General features: G+C 42.7%; 1 protein-coding gene across 3 annotated transcripts in view; it reads left to right on the forward strand.

Moving 5' to 3' along the window:
- The window catches only part of PPP1R16B (protein phosphatase 1 regulatory subunit 16B), a 141,319-nt gene that overhangs the window by 24,302 nt on the left and 91,868 nt on the right, over positions 1–25,149 (forward strand). For 2 of the 3 annotated variants that reach the window (XM_060189992.1, XM_007521637.3), the window contains exon 2: positions 20,518–20,868. In XM_060189992.1, coding sequence (XP_060045975.1) covers positions 20,619–20,868 — 250 coding nt within the window. In that variant the 5' untranslated portion in view covers positions 20,518–20,618. Of the gene's footprint in view, positions 1–506; positions 617–20,517; positions 20,869–25,149 lie in introns of all 3 variants that reach the window. The other variant, XM_060189981.1, reaches the window with a different exon arrangement.

Raw genomic sequence — 25,149 nt, forward strand, 5'->3', positions numbered from 1 at the left:
TATGGGTGTTGGCAGGTTGATCCACACTCCCAGCCTGTCTCTCTCTTTCTCTACTGGGGTGGAGTTCTGGGGAAGCAGGGCTCTAGGACACATTGGTGGGATCATCTGTCCTGAGATTTTAACAGCAGGAGATAAATTCAGTTGTGACAATAACATCTCATTTACAGAAGGTTGAATATATGGCTGATAGAACATTTAGCTTGTTCAGTGAAAATAAAAATAGCCAAGGAGGGAAGCAACAGTATACTTGGAGTTCTGTACCCCCCAATGGGGAGCCAGGAGGGGGAATCAAACTGAAGGGACTTGGGCTGGAGATCAAAGAGGGGAAGGAACTGATGTAACATAAAGGCAGTCTATTAGAACTTGCTTCTCTTCTGTGCAATGACTTAGAGAGTCACAAATCCTGTAGTGAGACTTCAAAGCCTGTGTATTGAATGGAATCTTTACTACAATGCCAAGCATCTGGAAACTTCCTAACTTATTCTACTGACAATTTCATCCTTCAGAGAGCAGACGAAAAAGGATCCTTGCTACTGAGAGTCTGGTTTGGGAGTTGTTGGGTGAAATGAGAAATGAGAAAATGCTCACCAAGGAAAAGAACACTGGACCAAAGGAGGTAGGCACAGAGGGGTTTGTAAAATAAATTTAGTATGAGATCCTTGCATTTCCTGCCCAAATCTCCAAAAAGTAAAGATGACTCAAACCGTAAGGGACATTATGACTTTATTCAACTTCATTCTCTTTGCATAAATTTCATTTATTCCCCTGCAAAAGCTCCTCTTCTTACTGTCATTCTGCTTTCATAGGCCAACTACTTTCTTTGATATTTTTTTTATAATCAAACAGTTGGAGATATCAAAAATACTTATCAAAGCAAATACACATATCAAGCAGAAAAGATGACAACCACAGACAATTGTAATCATCAGCCCTACTTAAGAATTGCTTAACCTCTCTAAATCCTAGCTATCTGCTCTTTGAAACGGGCACCATAGATACATTGCAGAGTAGATGCAAAGATTTTAAGAGTTGTTACATGCAAAGAACTCGACACAGAGAAGGTGTACTGGGCACAGAAGCTGCAATTATCACTGTATTTTCTTTTTTTAAAATTTATTTTTTATTTAAGAAAGGATAAATTAACAAAACCATAGGGTAGGAGGGGTAAAACTCCACACAATTCCCACCACCCAATCTCCCTATCCCTTCCCCTCCCCTGATAGCTTTCCCATTCTCTATCCCTCTGGGAGCATGGACCCAGAGTCGTTGTGGGTTGCAGAAGGTGGAAGGTCTGGCTTCTGTAATTGCTTCCCCGCTGAACATGGACATTGACTGGTCGGTCCATACTCCCAGTCTGCCTCTCTTTTTCCCTAGTAGGGTAGGTCTCTGGGGAAGCAGAGCTCCAGGACATATTGGTGGGGTCTTCAGTCCAGGGAAGCCTGGCCAGCATCCTGATGGCATCTGGAACCTGGTGGCTGAAAAGAGAGTTAACATACAAAGCCAAACAAATTGTTGAGCAATCATGGACCCAAAGGTTGGAATAGTGGAGAGGAAGTGTTGGGGGGTACTCACTGCAAACTCTAGTGTACTTCTGCTTTCAGGTATATATTTTGCACTAGTTTATGGATACGTGTGAACATATGCTCTCTCTCACAGAACCTGGTCTATATCTAGATTTTGGGACTTTGTTAGAGAGTGAACCACCTGGGATGGAATTAGAGAATACTATGAAAGGAAAGGTCTCACCCGAGTAATGAAGCTGAAGGGTTGTCGTTACACATGTGAAGTCTCTGGACACAGTCTGAGCTGAAGCATGTGGCAATCGTTGGTGGCAATCGTTGCGTTGATTAGGTTGTGATCGGCAGATGCAATATTATTTGATATGGATAGGGAGAGGCATGTGAGAAAGTGGGCCCTATCCTAAGGTTCCAGGACTGGGGGAAATATAGGCTCTATAGTGGAGATGTGAGGTTCCTGCTGTCTTAGGGTTCAAAAAGACAATCAATATTATCATCACATTATTTGGTAATTGGGTTAACTTTGAAAAGTCCTTTTGTTAGGGTTTGCTGTATGGTACCCAGTATCTTGTATATAGCTGTGCCATTGGTTGCTTCTGATCTACTTGGTCTAGGCTTTTGAGAGAGTCCGCATATCAAATACACAGCCTATATATTAAAAAGACTCAGTCTGTGTTTTAAAAACTTTGAGACATACAATTAATTTTTCCCCTCTCATTAATTAACTAGTGATTTATATGACTACACTTTACTAGAAGTGTACATAAACACCATTCCCACCACCAAAAGACTGTGTCCCATCCCAACCACCCACTCCCACCCCCCACTGGCCCAGGAAGCTGCATGTCTACCCCTCACCACTGGGTTTTTACTTTGGTGCCCTACTTTCAATTTAGTCAGATCCTGCTTTTAGTTTCCCTTTCAGATCTTCTTTCTCAACTTCTGTTGATGAGTGGGATCATCCCATACTCATCTTTATCTTTCTGACTTCGCTCACTTAACATAATTCCTTCTAGCTCTGTCCAAGATGGGTCAGAGAAGGTGGGTTCATTGTTCTTGATAGCTTCATAGTATTCCATTGTGTATATATACCACAGCTTTCTCAGCCACTCATCTGTTGTTGGGCACCTGGGTTGCTTCCAGGTTTTAGCTATTATGAATTGTGCTGCTATGAACATAGGAGTACACACCTCATTTTGGTTGGGTGTTATGGAGTCCTTGGGGTATAACCCCAGGAGAGGAATTACTGGATCATGTGGAAGGTCCATGTCTAGCCTTCTGAGAGTTTTTCAGACTGCTCTCCACAGAGGCTGTACCAATTTACATTCCCACCTGCAATGCAAAAGGGTTCCTCTGTCCCCACATCCTCTCCGGCATTTGTTGCTGCTCTCCTTTTTGATGTATGGCATTCTTACAGGAGTGAGGTGCTATCTCAATGTTGTCTTAGTTTGCATTTCTCTGACAATCAGTGACCTAGAGCAGTTTTTCATATGTTTGTTAGCCTTTTGGATCTCCTCTGAGGTGAATGTTTTGTTCATATCCTCTGCCCATTTTTGGATGGGGTCATTTGCTTTTTTGGTGCTAAGTTTGCTGAGCTCTTTATATATTTTGGTGATTAGTTTCTTGTCTGATGTATGGCATGTGAAGATCTTCTCCCATTCTGTGAGGGGTCTTTTTGTTTAATAGTTTCTTTGGATGTGCAGAAGCTTTTCAATTTGATGTAGTCCCATTGGTTTGTTTCTGCTTTAGTCTTTCTTGCAATTGGGTTTATTTCATCAAAGATGTCCTTGAGGTATAGGTGGGAAAGTGTTTTACTAATGTTTCCCTCTAAGTATTTGATTGTTTCTGGTCTAACATCCAGGTCTTTGATCCATTTGGAGTTGATTTTTGTTTCTGGTGAGATAAAGTAGTTCAATTTAATTCTTCTGCATGTTACAACCCAGTTTTCCCAGCACCATTTATTGAAGATAGCCTCCTTACATTTAATGCTTTGGGCCCCCTTATCAAAGATTAGATGTCCATAGGTGTGGGGATTTATTTCTGGGCTTTCAATTCTGTTCCACTGGTCTGTGTGCCTATTTTTTTCCAGTACCATGCTGTTTTGATGATGATGGCTTTATAATATAGTTTAAGATCTGGGAGTGTGATGCCTCCATTTCTGTTTCTTTTCCTCAAGATGGTTTTGGCAATTCTAGGTATTTTCAGGTTCCAGATAAATGATTGTAGTGTTTGTTCTATTCTCTTAAAGAAGCTTGGTGGAACTTTGATGGGTATTGCATTAAATTTGTATATGGCTCTGGGGAGAATATTCATTTTGATGATATTTATTCTTCCAGTCCATGAGCATGGGATATCTTTCCATTTCTTGGTATCAGTTTCTATTTCCTTGAGTAGCGACTCATAGTTTTCAGTATGCAAGTCTTTCACTTCTTTGGTCAACTTTGTTCCTAGGTATTTTATTGATTTTGCTGAAACAATGAATGGGAGTGATTTCTGGATGTCTTCTTCAGATTTAGTGTTTGCATAAAGAAATGCCACTATTTTTGTACATTGATTTTGTACCCTGACACCTTGCTATATTGCCTAATAACTTCCAGTAGTTTTCTGCTGGATTCTTTAGGTTTTTCTATGTATACTATCATATCATCTGCAAATAGTGAGAGCTTGACTTCTTCCCTTCCAATCTGTATTCCTTTGATTTCTTTCTCTTGCCTGATTGCTATGGCAAGAACTTCCAATTCTATGTTGAAGAGTAATGGTGACAGTGGACAGCCCTGTCTAGTCCCCGATCTTAGGGGGAATGCTTTCAGCTTCTGTCCATTGAGTATGATGTTGGCTGTAGGTTTGCTATATATAGATTCCAGTATCTTGAGGAATTTCCCATCTATTCCCATTTTTTGTAGAGTTTTGAGCATGAATGGGTGTTGGATTTTGTCAAAGGCTTTCTCTGCATCTATTGAGATAATCATGTGGTTTTTGGCTTTGCTTTTATTGATGTGGTGAATGACATTGATTGACTTACGGATGCTGAACCAGCCTTGCATTCCTGGGATGAATCCCACTTGGTCGTGATGAACAATCTTTTTGATGTGCTGCTGTATCCGGTTGGCCAAGATCTTGTTTAATATTTTGGCATCGATGTTTATCAGAGATATTGGCCTGTAGTTTTCCTTTTTTTGTTGTGTCCCTATCAGCTTTTGGTATCAGGGTGATGTTGGCTTCATAGAAGGTGGAAAGGAGTATTCCTGTTTCTTTAATCTTAAGGAAAAGCTTAAGAAGTATGGGTACTAACTGTTTTCTGAAAGTTTTGTAGAATTCGTTTGTGAATTCTGGTCCAGGACTTTTGTTGTTGATCACTGTATTTTCTCTCTCAGTGTTCATCTCTACATTTTACAGGTTTTATGATGCTTTACTTTCTGTAAGCAATATCTTACTCTATACTGATTTCAAGGATATATATATTTCCCCCCCTATGGATCTATCTGGTTTCTTCATCAGAATGTCCTCTCATTTCCTCTTATCTAATACCGTGGATTTACTGAAGTCTTATACTTCATAAGAAAGAACTCTTAAAGCACTTTCAGAATTATTCCCAGTGCCTTCTCTTCTGTCGCCTTTACTATGTGTTGTCTTTGGAATTAGACAGAACTGGTGTCAAATTCCAGCTCTCTCATTCCTCATACAGTTCATTGGTATCTGTTCTCTGCACTACTCTAGCCCTTCTCCTGCTCATTTTCTCTTCCTCCAGTGTAGGACTTTAAGTTCCAGTCTCTAGGTCCCCCTCCCCTTGTTTCCTTAGAATTATCCTCTAGATCTCAGGGATCAAATTTAATAATAATAATAAATAAAACCTTTAAAATTCCCACCCCAGCAACTTCTTAATAGACTAAAAACATCCCTGGCTAAAGGGGAGGAGATAGCTTGCTAGGAATGTCTTTGAAGTTTCTAAAGTAGAGAGGAGAGTCTTGGTAGGAAGTGAAATGCAGCCCCTTCCTTTCATGTTGGCAATGGTGGGAGTCCCAAGATACTTGGGATGGATGAGACAGTAATGTTTAGACCTGGATGAAGAAGGGTATATTGACTGGTGGTAGTGCCTTGTCCCTAACTTTTTTTTTTCCTCTCTTGTCACCAGAGCTATTACTGGAGCTCGGTGCCTACACCACTTCACTACTTCCAGTAGCCATTTCTTTTCTTTGCCTTGATGCCTGCACTACAAATCCACTGTTCATGGCAGCTGTTTTTTCCATTGTTATTGTTTCTGCTATTGTTGCTGTGTTGCTGTTGCTGCTGCTATTGGATATGACAGAGAGAAATTGAGAGAGGAGGGGAATACAGAGGGGGAGAGAAAGATACCTGCTGACCTGCTTCACTGCTTGCAAAGCGCCCCCCCCCCCCACAGGTGGGGACCTAGGGGCTGGAACCTGGGTCCTTGTGCTTAGTACTATATGTGCTTAACCCAGTGTGCTACAGCTTGGCCCCTTCTTTTCTTTTTTCTGATAGAGAGTGAGAGGTAGGGAGAGAGAGACAGAAAGAAAAGGTACATGTGTGCTTTACTGAGTGAGCTACTACTTGACCCTCTTTTACCCCAACTCTTCAAGATGGACACCATTAAGTTACTTTTATTATTTTAAAAATATTTTCCTTTCCTTTCTTTATTATTGGATAGAGACAGAGAGAAATTGAGAGGGGAGGGGAAGATAGGAAGGGAGAGAGGCAGAGAGACACCTACAGCCCTGCTTCACCACTGCAGGTCGGGGACCAGGGGCCTGAGCCTGCGTCCTTGTGCACTGTAATGTGTGCGCTTAACTGAGTGTGCCACTGCCCAGCCCCTGCTTCCCCCATTAAGTTATAACTCTAGGGATAGAGTTGGAGAGGTATCAGTCCACTTCATTCTTGACTTGGGTTGACCCTGCATACTGCTTCCTAGAACCTAAATCAAATAAATTTAAGTTGATGGAGTAGTTGAATGTCCTTCTTTGTTCTGTCCCCTACTACAAGTTACTGGAGATATTACCTTTCAGTACCTAAGATATTATTTATTCTTGTCTACCACTGAGGCTGTTGTTTTATGGTTTTGCTTGGGTGATGAGCTAGGATTTGAGAAATCCTTCCTATCAATTTGGTACTATTCTAGTGTCTATATTCAAAACTAGAAGATTAAAAACCCTTTATTTATTTTATACAAGCAGAGAGAAATTGAGAGGGAAGGGGGGGATAGGGAGGGAAAGAGATACCTGCAGCCCTGCTTTCATGAGCACACTGCAGCACACCATTCATGAGGCTTCCCCTCTGCATTTGGGGACCAGGAGCTTGATCTTGCATCCTTGCACATGGTAACATGTGCACTCTAGATGGTATGACACTAGCTGACCCTTAAGACTAGAGGTTCTTAAACAATGGGGCAAATACAAGCTTAAGCAGGCAAGGTGTGTAAGAGTAGCACACAACCACTTCACACTCCTCTGTCTATGACAGACATTACTGATCATAACCAGAGCACTTGTTCCCCGTTATCATACCTGACCTCAGATCCCCTCCCCTCACAGGGTTCCAGGTTGTCACAACCAACCTAAGAGTTAACACAATAAAGGAAAACTCAGCCAAAGATGTCATGCTGAGAAAAAGGGAATGCAAGGAGATAGGCCAGTTGAGGCCTAGCCAGGGAGAATGGTCATTTCTGTTTATTACATGCAACCTGGGAGGGTATTCTTTGGCTACAGGTGGCCTCCCTTGGAAAATGATCCCTATGATTGCAAAGAATTTTTTTTCGTTTTTTTTTTTTTTTTCTCTCTGCAAAGATTGGGAGTGGACCACACTCCCCCAAGCTTGGAGTGTGTGTAATTGGACTCTCATTTCCCTGTGCCTAGCTATTATTATTTCCCTGTGCCTAAGCTTCTTTTAGGAGTCTGACTGTTTGGTTTAGCACTGTGACTGTGACTGATTGTGGCTGACTAATATGTAGAGATCACGTCAGCTTTGTCTGTGCCCCATCCCTGGCACCTTCACTCTGTCCCCTGCAGCCTCTCCCACACTGGCATTCTTACCCACATGTGTGTGGGCTTCTCCGTGGGTTTAGGTTCAGGAGGATAAGCTCAGTGTGGAAGATTGGTGTGTTTTCTTTCACTTGCTCAAACTGTGGCTTTCTTTTTTCTTTTGGAGCTGAGCTGGAGAACATTTTCTTACCTTGCCAGGCTGGAAGAATCCAAAGCATCATCAGTATCAACTTGGAGTGGTCTTTAGAGGCTGTCTAGTCTGGTGGTTACAAATGTTGGACTGTAAATGTGTATGATAGCATTTTTCCTCAGTACATCTCTCCTCTCCCCCGACACATGATTGGCCTGTGAGCCAGAATAGGAACTTATGGGCCAGTCCCACCCGCCACGCTACAACCTCTCTCTTCAGCAACTTCATGGGTGGCTGTGGTGATGGGAATCCCCGAATCATATTACAGTTAAATGTTACTGAATTGTCAGAGGAAGATAGTTTTTTTCTTATGCCAGGCCTTATCTTATTTCTTTCTTTGCCTTCTCATGATCCTAACTTTGCCCTCTAGATTCTCAGAAAACATCTAATCCTATCCCTTATGGTTTTTAGGATGACCTAGACCTAGTCCAGCCAGTTCAGATGGTGGCTACTCCTGCTATTATTAGCCTGCTGATGGCCATGACTCTTCCTGAGAGAGCTTAAATGTGTTTGTTGCTGGACCACTCTTTTTTTTTTTTTTTCTGTTGAACTTGTGGTTTTTGAATCTTGCAGAACTATACTACCTTGTCCCTCCTCCTGCAAAATCTTACAAATTGAGTCATAGAACTAATGGAACTCAGGGGACAGTGACAAATCAGGATCAAGCCCAGGGCCACCACTCAGAGACCTGAATGAAGAGGCACAGGTCGGAGAGATGGAGTTCAGGACTAGACCTTTGGGGACCTGAATCCCATGACAGACTTAGAATCAGGATGACTGATTACAACTACAACTCTTGGGCCAGCAAGCTAGCTCACTTGAATAGTGCACTTGCTTTGTCATCCTGGTTTGAGCCTGACCCCCACTGCTCTGAAGAAAAATTTAATGTCGTAGTATCTTTCTCTCTGTCTCTGTCTCTGTCTTTCTATCTATCTGAAAAAGTCAACCTGAAGTTGTGAAACCCCAGTGATGACAAAAACACACAAATAATAAAAACAGCTACAACTCTTACTACTCTGATGACTATGTCCAGTGTCTAAACGTTTTATCCCAGTAGGGATGGAACAGTCAGACCACAAACTCCCAGGAGAATGGAGTTGAGGGTTATCATGCAATGTCTAATTCATGTATTTGGAGCATTAAGAGCCCCAGAAGTCTCTTTGCTCATGAGTAAAACATTTTTTTTACAGGGGTTGGGGGAAATTATGTTATTATTCAGAGAGGTGTATGAGTGATGTATGTCCTTTAGGAGAGAAAGTGAGTACAAGGTGAGGTCAGAGGAGGAGGGAAAGCCAGTGCTGTTTGTTTTGTTTTCCTTTTCCCCTCATGCACTAGAGCACAGGAAGCACAAGGAGAGAGCACTCACTGCCTTCCTCCAGGCTGCTGCCAATATTGTGTTGAGAATAATAGCTGGAGAACATTTAAAAAAAAAAATTAACATTTTCTTTTAACGGTGTGAACTTTGAAACACTGTCTGACTCATGTTTTAAAGCCTCTTTAATTTGAATTCACCTTCCTTCATGTTGTTTTTCTCAAGGTATTAGACACCAGTCCAAAAATGTGTCAACTAGCTGCTCCTCTGGGATTGGAGAGTGGCAAACCTGGGCCCCTTCTCCCATTGAGGGGCATGGGGGTGTGTGGGGATGGGGATGGGTGGGTTTGGTTGCTGTGGGAACTTGCTTGGGCCTTTCCACCCTTCCTTAAGGTTGGCTCTCAGCTCTCAGCCCTGAAGGGTCATTGTGGGGGGTACGGGGGATGTGTGGTAATGTGCCCCCAACAAAAAAAATCACCTTTTCCAGGCAATACTGTAGTTCCTTCTGGGCTTCCCATTCCTACATCCCTAAAAGCATCCTTGCTGTCTGTTCAGGTACTTTGGGCACATGTAACAAAATTTAATTTAATTAGCTTAAAGAATCAAGAGGATAGTTTTCTTCTCTTTTTTCTTTTCTTTCCTTTTTTTTTTTTTTTGGCTTGGATAGCTGAAGTTCAGAGTCCCCTGAATTAAAGGGCCCCAGTAGTCCCCTTGAGGGACAGTTGGGGTTCTGGCTTCTGCTTCAGTAATAGTGAGAAGAGTCAGCTTCTGACTGGGCTAACTTAAGTCAAGTGCTAACCCCTAGCCAGTCAGATCACTGTGGCTTGGAAGTGGGCCTTTGGGGAGACTGGCCAATCAGGACTTAATACAAAGACCAACACCCAACCATACCTTTCAAAGAGGCTTATGTTTTTTCCCCATTATTTAAATTTTTTAGAATTTATTTATGAGAAAGACAGGAGTAGAGAGAGAAAGAACCAGACATCACTTTGGTACATGTGCTACTGGGGATTGAACTCACGACCTCATGCTTTATTCACTGCGTCATCTCCTGGACCACCCAAACTGCACTCTTGTAATGGTCTTCTCTTCATTTGTGAGGTATGGGAGTTCTGTATTGGTCCTGCCGATCTCCTACCACCTCCATCTAAGTCCCAGCCCATTAAAAAAACTCTTGTGGTGTATTGCATCACAATTAAGGACGGCGTCTGGTCCTGGAGCACGATGGTGGAGGAAGACCTAGTGGGGGGGGTGTTAGACTGAAAACTGAGTTAGGCAGAAAACTGAGAAATTTTACATATGCACCAACAACTGTATTTACTGTCAACTGTAGACCATTAATCCCCCCATTAAAAAAATACAAAGAAAAACCTTTGGTTTTTAACCTCAGGTTAAAAACCTCAGGTTTTTAACCTCAGGTTATTTTGAGCCTCAAAGTCTCAGTCTTGCTGAGATCTACCCCAGCTTCTCCAGATGTGCTGTCTCAGGTTTTCCTCACTGGGAGGCAGCTCAAGTAATCAGGTTGAGACTGTCAAATAGAGGAGGGATCAGGCTTGCTCCAACTGCCTGTCCTGTGCACTGAAAGTCAAGTACCTTGACCTCAGACTTCCTGATGCTCATGATCAGGTTATTTTGGCTCATTCATCCAGAACTCACAGAGCCATCTGCAGGAAAAACTAAGTTCCCTGTTCTATTTCCCTGTGCTTCTGTTTTTTTTGTTTTTGTTTTTGTTTTTCTTTTTCTTTTCCCTTTCCTTTCCTATTATTTTACTGCCAGCAAGTTTATCACTGGCGCTTGTGCTGGCACTACAAATCCACCACAGTAACCATTTTTTCTCCTTCTTTTTTTCTCTTTGATAGGACTGAGAGAAATTGAGAGAGGAAGAGGAGATAAAGAGGGAGAGAGAGACAGAAAGACACCAGTAGACCTGCTTCACCACTTGTGAAGCTTCCTCCCCTGAAGGTGGGGTGCAGGGCCTGGAGCCCTGGTCCTCATACATGGTAATGTATGCTCTTAACTGGGTGTACCACAGCTGGCCGATTTCATTTTGTTTCTTTTCTATTTCTCTTCCCTTTCTTCCTTCCTTCCTTCCTTCCTTCCTTCCTTCCTTCTCTTTCTTTCTTTCTTTCTTTCTTTCTTTCTTTCTTTCTTTCTTTCTTTCTTTCTTTCTTTCTTTCTTTCCCTCCAGGGTTATCACTGGGGATTATTGCCAGTACTAGGAATCCACCGCTCCTGGAGGCTATTTTTTCCCATTTTGTTGCCCTTGTTGTGGTTGTTATTGTTGTTATAGCCATTGTTACTGTTGGATAGGACAGAGAGAACTCTGAGAGAGGAGGGGAAGACAGGAAAGAGGAGAGAAAGATACCTGCAGACCTGCTTCACCCTTGTGAAGCGACTCCCCCCCCCCCCCCCCCGCAGGTGGGGAGCCGAGGGCTTGAATCGGTATGTTTACACCAGTCCTTGCACTTTGCACCATGTGCACTTAACCTTCTGCACTACCGCCCAGCCCCTCATTTTTTCTTTTTTAAAAATATTTATTTATTCTCTTTTGTTTCCCTTGTTGTTTTATTGTTGTAGTTATTATTGTTGTAGTTATTGATGTTGTCATTATTGGATAGGAAAGAGAGAAATGGAGAGAAGAGGGGGAGACAGAAAGGGGGAGAGAAAGGCACCTACAGACCTGCTTCACCACTTGTAAAGCGACTCCCCTGTGGGTGGGAAGCCAGGGGTTCAACTCCCTCATTTTGTTTCTTATACACACATGCTTCCTGAACACACTTGCCTGGCCTATGTGGATTCCTCCCACTGTCCCCTGCCCTCTAGGTCCCTTCATTACTTGAAGCCCCACTTGCTGAGTTCTCAGTATTTGCGAACTCAGCTGGCTATTTCCATGACACAGTGGGCTCTATGTCTTCATGCTGTGGGATTTCCCCCAGATGAAGTTTTCCTTGACGATCCCTGGTCCCTTTTAAGTGTTAATGATGCTGTTGTAGTCTTGGGCTTGGGCCATGTCTTCATCATCACTGGGGATTTTTCTCTAGAAGTGTGGACAGATATGCCCAGGTCCCAATCGGGGGTGGGGAGGAGAGCCAAGACTTAGGGGGGCTGCTCCAGCACCCGCACTGGTGCCCTCTCTTGGGGTCCACCCAGCAGTTGTGTTAGCATCACAACACCAATTCTTTAATTAGACCAAGCAGGGTTTTCTCGGAAGGAGGGTGGGAGGAGGTGTGTGGGTCTATTGGGGGAAACTAGGTCACCTGAAAACCAGCAGTCAAGAGGGAGCTGTCCTGAAGCCCCAGCTCCAGGGAATCAACAGAAGCAACTGGGGAGGGGCAAGGAGAGCAAAGCCAGAGAAAATGTGCCCTGGCCCCTTTTATTGGCCCTTGGGAGGCCTTGTCCTCACCTTTCTCCAGGGGACTAGGAAACTGTCCTTAATTCCTTTTCCTGGAGCAAACAGCCTAGCCTGGGAGGGCGCTGCAGCGAGAGCCACCTCTGCATGGGACTTGCCAGTCTGTGGGCCAGGGAGGGAGCATGACACTGGGAGTAATTTGTCATTCAGCTAATGGGTAAGGGCCATACCTGTCTTTTGGTCCTGCAATGTCCCTAGCCAACCCCTGGCACAATCCTGACATATAGTAGATGCCCAATAAATACTTGCCAGGTGAATTAATGGACACATAAGAGTGCTTCTTTTTTCAGATTTTTGCCATAGAGGATTCATAGGCTGGTGGGTTCCCCAAATGTCCATCATTTTCCATTTTTACTTCTACCAAGGGCTGTCACAATTTTAGTTTTTGGCTACCACTTCACTGGTTTTCCACTCAAGTAGATTTATGTAGAAAAGGAAAGTTTATATCACTACCATAAATAAACAGTAACTGTGAAAATAAATGCACAGAAGACAAAGCAATGTTGTTATAGTCTAGCCTAGATGTAATTGCTTGCCCGTGGCTATGAGCCTAAGGTCTGCTCTTTGTTTACAAGAAAGATTGACATGATTCTAAAGATGAAGGTTTGTTAGCATTGAACTGATACAATTCTGTCTGGAGAAAATCTGATTAATTAAAAGAGAACTGAGAAGAGTGTAACTTGCTCTTCCAAAGTCTATGTGTTATAGTCTTACTCTGTGCTTTAGAAAAAATCTCTTGGGATCCAGTCTGTGTTGCACTCTGTAAAGCATGTATATTAGCATGCACAAGGACCTGGGTTCAAACCCCCAGCTTCTACCTGCAGAGGAGATGCTTCACAAGTGATTAAGCAGTGCTACAGGTGTCTCTCCTCTTTCTGTTTCTAGCCCCCTTCCCTTTCAATTTCTGTCTCTGTCAAAGCATTAATAAATCAACCAATTAGTTAATTAATTTTTAAAAAGGCAATTCCTTTGAAATATATTCTCTTTCTACACTGAGGGAAAACACTTGGCTGAGTTGGTGGCTAGGAAAGGTCTTTGAAAAGGATGAAGTGTTATAATGAACAGTAATGAATAGTGTAAGTGTTTGGTATGATTCTTCTTTTTTTTTTTTTTGAAAGATACTTCTTTTTGTTTATTTATTTATTTATTTCCTTTTGTTGCCCTTGTTGTATTGTTGTAGTTATTATTGATGTCGTCATTGTTGGATAGGACAGAGAGAAATGGAGAGAGGAGGGGAAGACAGAGATGAGGAGAGAAAGATAGACACCTGCAGACCTGCTTCAGGGTTTGTGAAGCGACTCCCCTGCAGGTGGGAAGCCGGGGGCTCGAACAGGGATCCTTCTGCCGGTCCTTGCGCTTTGCACCACCTGCGCTTAATCCGCTGCGTTACCGCCTGACTCCCTCTCCTTTTTGTAAACCAGACCACTGCTCAGCTCTGGCTTATGGTGGTGCTGGGATTGAACCTAGGACTTCAAAGTCTCAGACATGAGAGTCATTTTATAAAACCATTATGCTATCTCCCCTGGTCTGATTCTTCTTATCTTTAATCCTAGCTTGTTTTTGGCTCTTTCCACTTCTTAAGTAACCAGGAAATAATGAACAGACAAGTAACTGTCTTTGCACAGCATCTTTGGACTAAAAGGAAATTTGTAGAATATCTAAGTCATTTAACACAGTGGATATTTTTGCATAACCCCTATGCTATACCCCTGACTTGTATAGTGGGCATTTTCTTCTCCAGGGAGCACTGGAGCTTTTATCCCTCATGTGGTAGATAGATGCTCAGCCACCAGTGCTATTCTGTGGCTCATTGGATAGTTTGGAGGCTGGATGTCTGCTTCTCTGTACTGTGGTCCTATTCTGCACATGAGAAACCCTGCTAATGATGGGGCAGGGGCTAAGGTAAAATAAAACCTATGTGTCCCACAGGAAAGGGACAGTCCTCTTCCACACCTGCTGATTGTTGCCATGGGAGCTCAGTGTGGCCAGGTATTGAGATGTTCTTGAAAAAAAAAAAAGCTTCACATTTAATCTTGAATGTAAAAATCTGCAAGTTTGAAATGTTAGCAATGAGTCACACTGTTGCAAAACACGGTGTGGGCCCAAACCCAAGCAAGGTGACAAACATGCTGTGGACCCTGGGGGTGGGCTGGGGGCTTTCTTGTCAAGTCTGATTCACAACCAACTGTTGTTTGCATCTGCCCCTAAGGTTTCTGTTCCCTTTGGGCTGGGAAGCCCCAGTCCTCTTCAAACCATGGTTGTGGCTGGGGTGGGGTTGGGGGACTTCTAGAATTCCCTCCATGGTGGTTAGTCCTCTGCATGCCTTTGAACACTCTTAAGATCCCTCTCAATTCTATTTAAAAAAAAAAAAAAAAACTTAGGGCAGGGCAGGGCAAGGCAGAGGAAATAGCAAAATGGTTATGCAAAGAGACTCATGCCTGAGTCTCAGTCATGCCAAATTCCTAGGTTCAGTCCCTCTGCACCACCATAAACTAGAGCTGATAAGTGCTCAGGTAAAAGAAAAAGGGGGGGGGGGGCTGGAGAGATAGTATAATGGTATGTAAAAGACTTTGGTGCCTGAGGCTCCGAGGTCCCAGGTTCAATCCCTCTGCACCATCATAAACCAGAACTGATCAGTGTTCTGGTCTTTCTGTATTTTCTTTCATTTTAAAAATAAAATTTAAAAATATAGTAAAATAATAATGAAAAAATTTTTATTAAAAAAACTTACTTAGGGCAGAGGAGACAGCATAATGGTTATGCAAAAAAGACTTTCATGCCTGAGGCTCCAAAATCCTGGTTACAGTCCCCATCACTGAGCAGTACTTTGGTCATTAAAAAACAAAATGACAACAACAGAAAACTTTATTAACATGAGAGGATCATTTTGGCATATGTGATGCCAGGGATTGAATTTGGGACTTCATGCTTTGAAGTCGTACACTATTCACAGTGCCACCTCCCAAGCCTCATTCCCTCTCATTTCTTGTTTGTCTCTTTCACCTAATCAACCCCTATTCATTTTCAGAGATTCAGTCGTCTACTCTGGAGAGCTTTTCCTGAAGCCTCCAGACTGACTGGTTTCTCCTTTTTCTGGTGGCATGATGTTGAGTGAATCTCTGTGCCTTAGCTTCCTTGTGTGTGAAGTGGGGATGATAATAGAACTTATTTCTTTAACTTGGTAGGAGAGTTAAATAAATGTATAGGTAGACTAATTGAAAAACAGGGATTTCTCTGGAAGGCAGAGCTGGTTTCTTATGCATTTCTAAATTAGGACTTAGTGACAAAGCAGGTGCTCATGAAATATTCAGTTATTTGAAGTAGGGAGAAGTTAGAATGTGGTCCATTTGCTCTCAGTGAAGCTTGACCATCATGATGTTATGGTTTGGTTATGAATTCAACTCTTATGAGTTTCTTACTTTTTAAAATTTTTAAAAAAAATATTCACTTCTTTATTCCCTTTTTGTTTCCCTTGTTGTTTTAATTGTTGTAGTTATTTGTTGTTGTTACTGATGTCACCGTTGTTGGATAGGACAGAGAGAAATGGAGAGAGGAAGGGAAGACAGAGATGGGGAGAGAAAGATAGACACCTGCAGACCTGCTTCACCACTTGTGAGGCAACTCCCCTGCAGGTGGGGAGCTAGGGGCTCGAACTGGAATTCTTATGCCAGTCCTTGCATTTTGTGCCACCTGCAAGTTTCTTACTTTTAAAAAGACAACTAAGGACCCACCTGAAGGGAGGGAGGCTTCACAAGTGGTGTCTTTCTCCCTCTATCTTTCCCTTCCCTCTCTATGTTTCTTTGTCCTATCAAATAAAAGAATTAAAAAATACAATTAAAAAAGGCAACCAAGGGCCTGGGAGATAGCACAATGACTATGTAAAAGATTTCCATCCCTGGGGCCAGGTGGTGGTGCACCTGGTTGAGCACACATGTTACAATGCGCAAGGACCCAGGTTCGAGTCCCCGGTCCCCACCTGCAGGGGGAAAACTTCACAAGTGGTGAAGCAGTACTGCAGGTATCTCTCTGTCTCTCTCCTTGTCTATCATCCCCTTCCCTCTCAATTTCTGGCTGTGTCTATCCAATAAAGAAATAAATATTTAAAAATAATAATAAAAAAAATTTCCATTCCTGAGGCACTAAGTTTCCTAGATCAGCCCCTAGCACCCCCAACAACCAGAAGTGAGCAGTGCTCTAGTTAAAACAAGTATATATATATTTATATATATACTTATATATTTATATATATATATAAACATTTTATATATATATATAAAATAAAAACAGCTAAAGTGTTTATTTAAGTAACTGAAATAGAGTTAAGATAGATTACTTGAATGGTAATTACTCTGCAAGGGGGGGCTGGATCAGCCTCCTCTGCCACTTGAAGAAGACTGGTCCTGACTTGAGTGCAGCCTAGAAGGTGGTCAAAAAAACTGGGACATAGTCATTTCCCTCTTTTCCACTTGGGTGGATTACTATTCTATAATAAAAAGGGGCACACTATTGATACATTCAACAGTTGGATGGGTATCAGGGAAGTGATCCTGAATTTTTAAAAAGTATTTTTGAAATGACAGAGGTCTAGAGATAGAAATGAGAGTAGTGATGTCCATGAGCAAGGAGGGGAGTATATTGGGAGCAAGGGGTTCAGAAGGAGGGAGGTGTGGTTATAAAAGGGCAACATGAAGGATTGTTGTGTGATGGAATTGTATTTTGTATTTTAACTGGTGGTGGATGCATGAACCTATACTTTTAAAAAAAAAACTTTAAAAATTTATCTATAAAATGGAAATATTTACACAACCATAGGATAAGAATAGTATAATTCCACACAATTCCCATCACTAGAACTCTATCCTGTTCCCTCTCTTGAAAACTTTCCTGTTCTTTATCCCTCTGGGAGTATGGACCCAGGATCATTATGGGGTGCAAAAGGTGGAAGGTCTGGCTTCTGTAATTGCTTCTCCACTGAACATGGGCATTGGCAGTTCAATTCATACTCCTAGCCTGTCTCTCTCTTTCCATAGTGGGGCAGAGCTCTGCAGAGGCAGGGGTTCCAGGACACATGGTGGGGTTGTCTGCCCAGGGAAGTCAGGCTGGCATCATGGCAGTCAGTATCTGGAACCTGGTGGCTAAAAAGAGTTTTAAGATATAAAGCAGAACAAATTGTTGACTAATCATGAACCTAAAGATGAACTTCATCTTCATTGCAGATGAAGATTTGGGGATCTCCATTTTGAAAAAGCTAGTAGGTCTATTTTAGATATATTCCAAGGGGCCCATAGCTTTACTAGTTTAAATTTTTTTAAATTATTTTTATTTATTTGATAGAGACAGCCAGAAAGAAAGAGGGGGTGATAGAGAGGGAGAGAGACAGAGAGACACCTGTAGCACTGCTTCACCACTCACAAAGTTTTCCCCCTGCAGGTGGGGATCAGGGGCTCAAACCCGGGTCCTTGCACATTGTAACATGTGCGCTTAACCAGGTGTGCCACCACCTGGCCTCTGCTTTACTAGTTTTTGCCTGAGTCTGACAGCTAACATGCAGGTGGACCCAAGGTATTATCTGGGGGATGGTGTTGTCATAGTTGGAGAACCTATACTTTATAAGATTATATAAAATTATTATACAGACATGCAAAAAAGGGAAAATTTGAGTATGATTGATAGTGTATATCAACGTAAAGTTCCAGGTTGTGTTATTATTTCACAATGTTACCATTAGGATACGTTGGGTAAAGGATACCCAGAATCTTTTTATTCCTTATTATAACAGCATGTGAATCTGTAGTCATCTCAGAATAAAAAGATTAGCCCACCAATTAAATTTCAGGAAAGCATTGCAAGCTATTTAAAACAAAACAAAAGACAACCAAAGTTAATTAAATTATTTCCTGTTAAGTCTTGCATTGGCTTATGTTGACCTTTAAGGTCAGGCCCACTCAGACCCCAGGCATATTCCTTTGCCTTTGAGCACTGCCTGTCAGTCACTTCATCCTGTCTGCAGTCTTATTGCTGGAAGGTACCTAAAGAACAACTTGGTTTAATTTGAGCTGCTCAGGGTCTAGGTCTAGGTTGAACCCTGATCTTTATTTAGCTTGTTGAGGAAGGACACTTGCAGAGGTTAGCAATCACTTCCAGAAGCGCAGGGCTTTCTTCGTGACCTTTGTGATAAGTATTCCACATTATGCAAATATATATATCCTTTAACATACAGTTATCCACCAGTCTTGTGTGGGTTCCCAGGTATTCTGCATTTACATGGCCCTGATCTTCTTTCAGGCTTTTGCCTTTTGTTCCAAATTTCTTTTTTTAAAAAAATATTTATTTATTCCCTTTTGTTGCCCTTGTTTTATTATTGTTGTTGTTATTGATTTCATCATTGTTGGATAGGACAGGGAGAAATGGAGAGAGGAGGGGAAGACAGAGAAGGGGAGAGAAAGATAGACACCTGCAGACCTGCTTCACCTCCTGTGAAGCGACTCCCCCACAGATGGGCAGTCGGGGGCTGGAACTGGGATCCTTCCACTGGTCCTTGCGCTTTGTGCCACCTGCACTTAACCCACTGCGCTACCACCCAACTCCCTTGTTCCAAATTTCTTTTACATTCTTTTTAGTTCTTCCTTGGACATCTTGTAAATTCTAGGAGGTAGATACATACAACTTTTTTTTTTTTTAGCCTCCAGGGTTATTGCTGGGGCTCAGTGCTTGCACTACAAATCCACTGCTCCTAGAGGCCATTTCCCCCCACTTTTGTTGCCCTTGTTGTTGTTATTATTGTTGTTGTTGTTGGATAGGACAGAGAGAAATGGAAAGAGGAGGGGAAGACAGACAGGGGGAGAGAAAGACACCTGGAGACCTGCTTCGCTGCCCATGAAATGACTCCCCACCCCCTGCAGGTGGGGAGTCAGGGGCCTCGAACTGGGTCCCTTATGCTGGTCCTTGTGCTTTGCACTATGTGCTCTTAACCCACTATGCTACCTCCTGGCCCCTAGATACAACATTTTACAACTTGAAAACAGACTTGAGCAGGTTTTTCAAAATGTTTTGCTCCCACAGATAAGAGGACTTAGAGTCTGTGTTGATGTGAAGACAGGGTCTAGTTGACTTCAGACTCTGAACTTTTGACCACCTGTTGCCCAAGAATCAAAAAGCACAAGAGGTGTAACTTCTTGTTAATAATGATCCAAAGAGAAAAACTCCAGCTCATATTTTCTGAGTCTGAGTAGTTCAGTAATTATCAAATATTTTGGTCTTAGGACTCCATTAGTTTCAAAATTAAGGATCTCAAAGAGCTTTTATTTATGTGGATTATCTGTCAATATGTATTGTACTATAAATTAACACTAAAAATAAAAATACATAGTCAATACTAAAAATAAAAATAGTCTTTTAAAAATAACAAATCCTTTGTATCTTATAACAATGTAACAATTATAACAACAAACCCCCTTATATGTTACGACAATCTAGTCCCTTAAGTTACAGTAATATCAAAACCCTTTATATATTATAACAATATAACCTTTCATATATTGTTATAATAGAAAAATAAACTCCTTATAGTATAACAATATACCAGTTATAACAATGTAACCCTTAATGTTCTAACAATATCACAATAAAACCCTTGTATGTATGTTGTAATAATACTACAATTATAACACTATAACAACATAACCCTTAACATGCTGAAACAATAGAACTACTTAAAGTGATAAATTTGTGAGATGATAGAGGTCAAGTGAAATCTACAGTGGCAACCCTACTACAACATATAAGGTCTCAAATCAGCATGTGTACACTCTCAACTTACCCATTTATTTATTATTTTTGTTTTGTTTTGTTTCTACCAGAGCACTGCTCAGCTATGACTTAATGGTGGTGCTGGGAATTGAACCTGGGACCTTCAGTGTTTTCAGGCATGAAATTCTTTTTGCATAACCTGTATGCTTACTCCTCAGTCCCATGGGTTGATAATATTTAAGCCTAACACAGGACAAAAATGTTTGAGCCCAGGGTGGGATGACAAAGTCACATCACAGGTTTGAGCCTAACAAGCATGGCCCCTGTATCTCTCCCTTTCTTCCCAGGCCCGGCCATGAGGTCCCAGCCCCATAGGAGCCCCGGTGCCCCCCTGGTCCCCCGCGCACCTTGCTAGCCCCCAGCCAGGGCGTGGGCAGGCGTGGAGGCCATGGCCAGCCACGTGGACCTGCTGACGGAGCTGCAGCTGCTGGAGAAGGTACCGACGCTGGAGAGGCTGAGGGCTGCCCAGAAACGCCGGGCCCAGCAGCTGAAGAAGTGGGCACAGTATGAGCAAGACCTGCAGCATCGCAAGCGCAAGCATGAGCGGAAGCGCAGCACAGGTGGCCGGAGAAAGAAGGTGTCCTTCGAGGCCAGTGTGGCCCTGCTGGAGGCGTCACTGAGGAACGACGCAGAGGAAGGTAGGTCATTTCCATCCTCTGAGCTGCCAGCTTCCGGGCCTGGGCACCGCCTGCTCAGGAGGACTGGGCAGCAGAGTTATGAATAAGATGTATTTGGTCCTCTTCCAGAGTTTAGACAACTCCACGTGTCCTAGAAAATAGATGTTCCTAGGGAAGGTCTTGCTTGTATCTTAGATGTTATTTATTTTCTTTAATTTTTAAGGTTTATTTTTATTGCACCTAAGTAAAGGACTCTGGAGGGGGGTGGGGAGAGGAGAGGCTATCAGGTCCTTGTGCATGATGATGGAAGACGACCTAGACTGGAGGTGAGAGTGTTTGGCAGAAAACTGAGAAATTTTACACGTCTCACCTCTGGTTTATGGTGGTGCAGTGATTTGAACCTGGGACCTTTGGTGGTGCCTCAGGCATGAAAGTCTTTTTGCATAACTGTTATGCTATCTTCTCATCTGATTTTTTTTTTTTTAAAGAGTTCCAGTATTTGGCTAGTAGGTACTATCACAATATTCCTTCCTTGCTGCAAATATTTCCTGACAACCTGCTTCTTGCATCGCTGTATTAGATGAGATAGTGAGCAAGTTGGGCCTGGTTTCTCCTCTCCACCACCTGCTCAATACTCAGATCTTGCACTCCCTAAGCCCCTTCTCTGTCAGACCACCTTCCTGGGGCTTTCTGTGTCCTATCTTGCTTTATTTAGCCTTCTCTGTAGACTCAGATGGTGGAGAGGTGGTGGTTTCCTGCATAGGAATAATGATGCTTTGTTTGTTATTCCCTGGGTACCCCTGGCAGACAGATGATTCAGTTCTGCTCCTTGTACCTTAGTTTTCACCCTGTAAAATGGGAATAATAACAGTGTCCACCTCAAGGGATTTCTTTGAACATTAAATTAGGTAATACCACAGCCAGGTAAGACATGCACTTTGCGATGTTCAAGGCCCAGGGCATTGAGGGGGGGCAGGTTTGCACTGATTCTACTAATTTACTTATTTAGGGTTGAGGAGATAGCATAATAGTCATGCAGAAAATTCTCATGCCTGAGGCTCTAAAGTCTCAGAATCAATGCCCAGAATGACCATAAACCAGAGCTGAGTAGTGCTCTGTCTCTGTCTTTCTGGCTCTCTCTTTCCATGTCTTTATAGACTTCTCATTAAAATAAATAAAACTTAAAAAATATTTATTTATTGATTGATTGATGAGCAGGGGAGATAGAGAGAACCAGAACATCACTTAGGCACATTTGATGCTGGGGAGAAGATTTGGGGCCTCATGTTTGAGAGTCCAACGCCATATCCATTGTGCCTCCTCTTGGGTCACAGGAGCTCTAGTGATTTGATTGCTATCCCTCTTTCTGTGTTTCTCTATCTCAGTGAAAGAAACTGGCCTGGTTCTGAAGAAAAGAAAAGAAAAGAAAAGAAAAGAAAAAAGGAATTAAGCTAAATAGTAGATTATACCTGTGAAGTTCTTAGGTGTGGTCCTTTATACTGCTTATTTATAATTATTATATATTCTTATACTTTTATTTTTAAATGCTTTATTTATTCATTCATTTATTGAATAGAGACAGAAACTGAGAGGAAAGGAAAAGATGGATAGATAAAGAGAGACACCTGCAGCACTGCTTCATCACTGGAGAAGCTTTCCCCCTGTAGGTGGGGATCAGAGGCTTCGATCCAGGTTCTTGGGCATTGTGACATGTGTGCTTAACCATGCGTGCCACTCCCTGGGTCCTCTGTGCTGTTACTTTTGATTATATTTAAACAATGGGATTATTTGTTAGTTTGTGAAGAAAGCCTGGAGAGAGATACACAGTATTGCTTAAGATGTGTCCACTTTCTGTAGTAAATGACTAAGTTAACACATATGCACATTCACATAATCTGTTTCCAGATTTTATGGGCACCCTAGAGTTGTTATCATTTATTAGATTATTATTACCATAATTACTGTGCACCCCATGATCCAGGAGGCAGGCAGAATACCATTCATTCTACAGATGAGACAACTGAGACTTAGAGAAGTTCAGAACCTTGACTAAGGTAGCAGAGTCAGGGCCTGAACCTCCAGGAACCAAGGCTCTGTCAATGGTCTCCTAGACTTTTAGATTCCTTCTGACATAGGAATAAATGGAGGATCTATGACTTGACTAAAGCCCTTCTCTCTTCTTTATTTTTATTTATTTATTTAGTTAGTTTCTCTTTTGTTGCCCTTGTTGTTTTTTATTTTTTATTGTTGTCACAGTTATTATTGTTGTTATTGATGTCATCGTTGTTGGATAGGACAGAGAGAAATGGAGAGAGGAGGGGAAGACAGAGAGGGAGAGAGAAAGATAGACACTTGCAGACCTGCTTCACCACCTGTGAAGGGACTCCCCTGCAGGTGGGGAGCCGGGGGCTCGAACCGGGACCCTTAAGCCGGTCCTTGTGCTTTGCATCACGTGCGCTTAACCTGATGCGCTACCGCCTGACTCCCAGCCCTTCTCTCTTTTGAGTGTGTTCTGGGGGGTGGGGTGGGGTGGCAGTCTGCTCCTATTGCAGCTGAGATTTGTGCAGCCTGTGCTCTCCTCAGCAGCCTCTTATCCCTTATACAAATCTTTGCTGGCTGTCTCTGCAGGGGCCTAGTTGTATTTCCTGGGTGCTTTGACCTCCATACACCCTCCAGACTCACGGTGCTAAAGCAGTCTCCAAAGTACAGTGGGGTTGTGAGTTTCACCAACTGAGGGTCCCTGGGATATTTTATTTTAATTTTTTGGGTCAGGTGGTGGCACACCTGGTTAAGTGCTCACATTTAATTTTAATTTTTATGCCATCAGGGTTATTGCTGGGGCTTGGTGCCGGCACCATAAATCCACCACTCCCAGCGACCATTTTTTTCCCCCTCTATTTTATTTGGTAGGACAGAGGTAGATTGAGAGGGGAGAGGTAGATAGAGAGGGAGGGAGAGAGACAGACACCTGCAGACCAGCTTCACTGATTCTGAAGCTTCTCCCCTGCAGGTGGAGAGTGGGGTCTGGAACCCTGGTTTTTGTGTATGGCAATGTGTTTGCACTGTCAGGTGTGCTACCACCTGGCCCTGGGCCCTTGGGGTTTTTTTGTAGCTGTCTCTCGGACTGGACTTTGGGACCCTTTGGGAAGCACAGCTCAGTTTCTGCCCTGCTTGCACAGCATGCTGGGAAAGCGAGCAGAGAGGCATTCCAGGGAGACTCAGCTAGAAGCTGCTCAGCCCAGAGCCCAGGGAGAGCAGCCCCGGGGAGAGAGGTGTAAATTTTAGGCTTGGGGACATGGCCCTGTGAGGCTCCCTCCTACATGTGATTTGCCTGGTGACATGGCAGGCCCACCCCGCTCCGTGGGCGGTACATCATGCTGTTTAATTTTTGTTGTGGGCGGCAGTTCATCAGCTCCTCTTTCACCATCCTTTACTCTTCTTCCCTGACAAAGCTCCACTTCCCCTTCCCAGAAAGGGCTTTTAGTGGTTCTGTGAACATCTGGGCCTCCCCCCAGCTCCCTGCCCAGCCCTCATGTCCAGGTGGGAACATGAAAGAGTCTGGGTCTGGGAGTTCAAGGGTCAGAGTTCCCTGGGTCCTGCATTTGAGCCTGAGTAATTTGTTTCACTTCTCTGGGGCTAGTTTCTTAATCTGTAAAATGAGGTATTGAACCTTGCCTCAAGGGCATGTAGCAAAAATTAGAATCTTGTCAAGAATCTTGGATATGACAGCTCTTTGCCAATTTATTTTTGCTGGAGATGTAGTTCCTTGGTAAAGCACTTGCTTTGTATATATGAGGTCCTAGCACCCACATCCCACCCCCATCAGCCCTCATCTCCTCCCTACTTCCCCCTAAAGGGGAAAAGTTAGTTTGAGCTCTGTACCATATTGATGATAATTTTAACATACCTTTCCTTTTAAAATTTTTTATAGACATTAATGGCCGTAAAATTCAATTTTGGGACTGGGAAGATAACATAATGGTGATGCAAAATGCCTTTCATCCTCAAGGCACCAAAGGTCCCAGGTTCTATCCCCAGCACCATCATAAACCAGAGCTGAGCAATTCTTTAAAAAAAAAAACTAAATTAAATTATGTACAAACACATTCTTATGATATTCTAGCTACACAGAAGTGTACAGAATAAAAGTCTCTCTTCATCCTTCCTTCTGCCCTCACTCTTCCCCTTCCATGATTGCTATTTCTATTGGTTTGATGCATTTCCTTGTATTTTCTTCACTTACCCATGTTTTTGTCGACATGGGGAAATACAGAGCTAACTGTATTTTTTATTATGGTTGTC

The sequence above is a fragment of the Erinaceus europaeus genome, chromosome 1 (assembly GCF_950295315.1).
Source record: "Erinaceus europaeus chromosome 1, mEriEur2.1, whole genome shotgun sequence".
Classification (NCBI taxonomy): Eukaryota; Metazoa; Chordata; class Mammalia; order Eulipotyphla; family Erinaceidae; genus Erinaceus; species Erinaceus europaeus.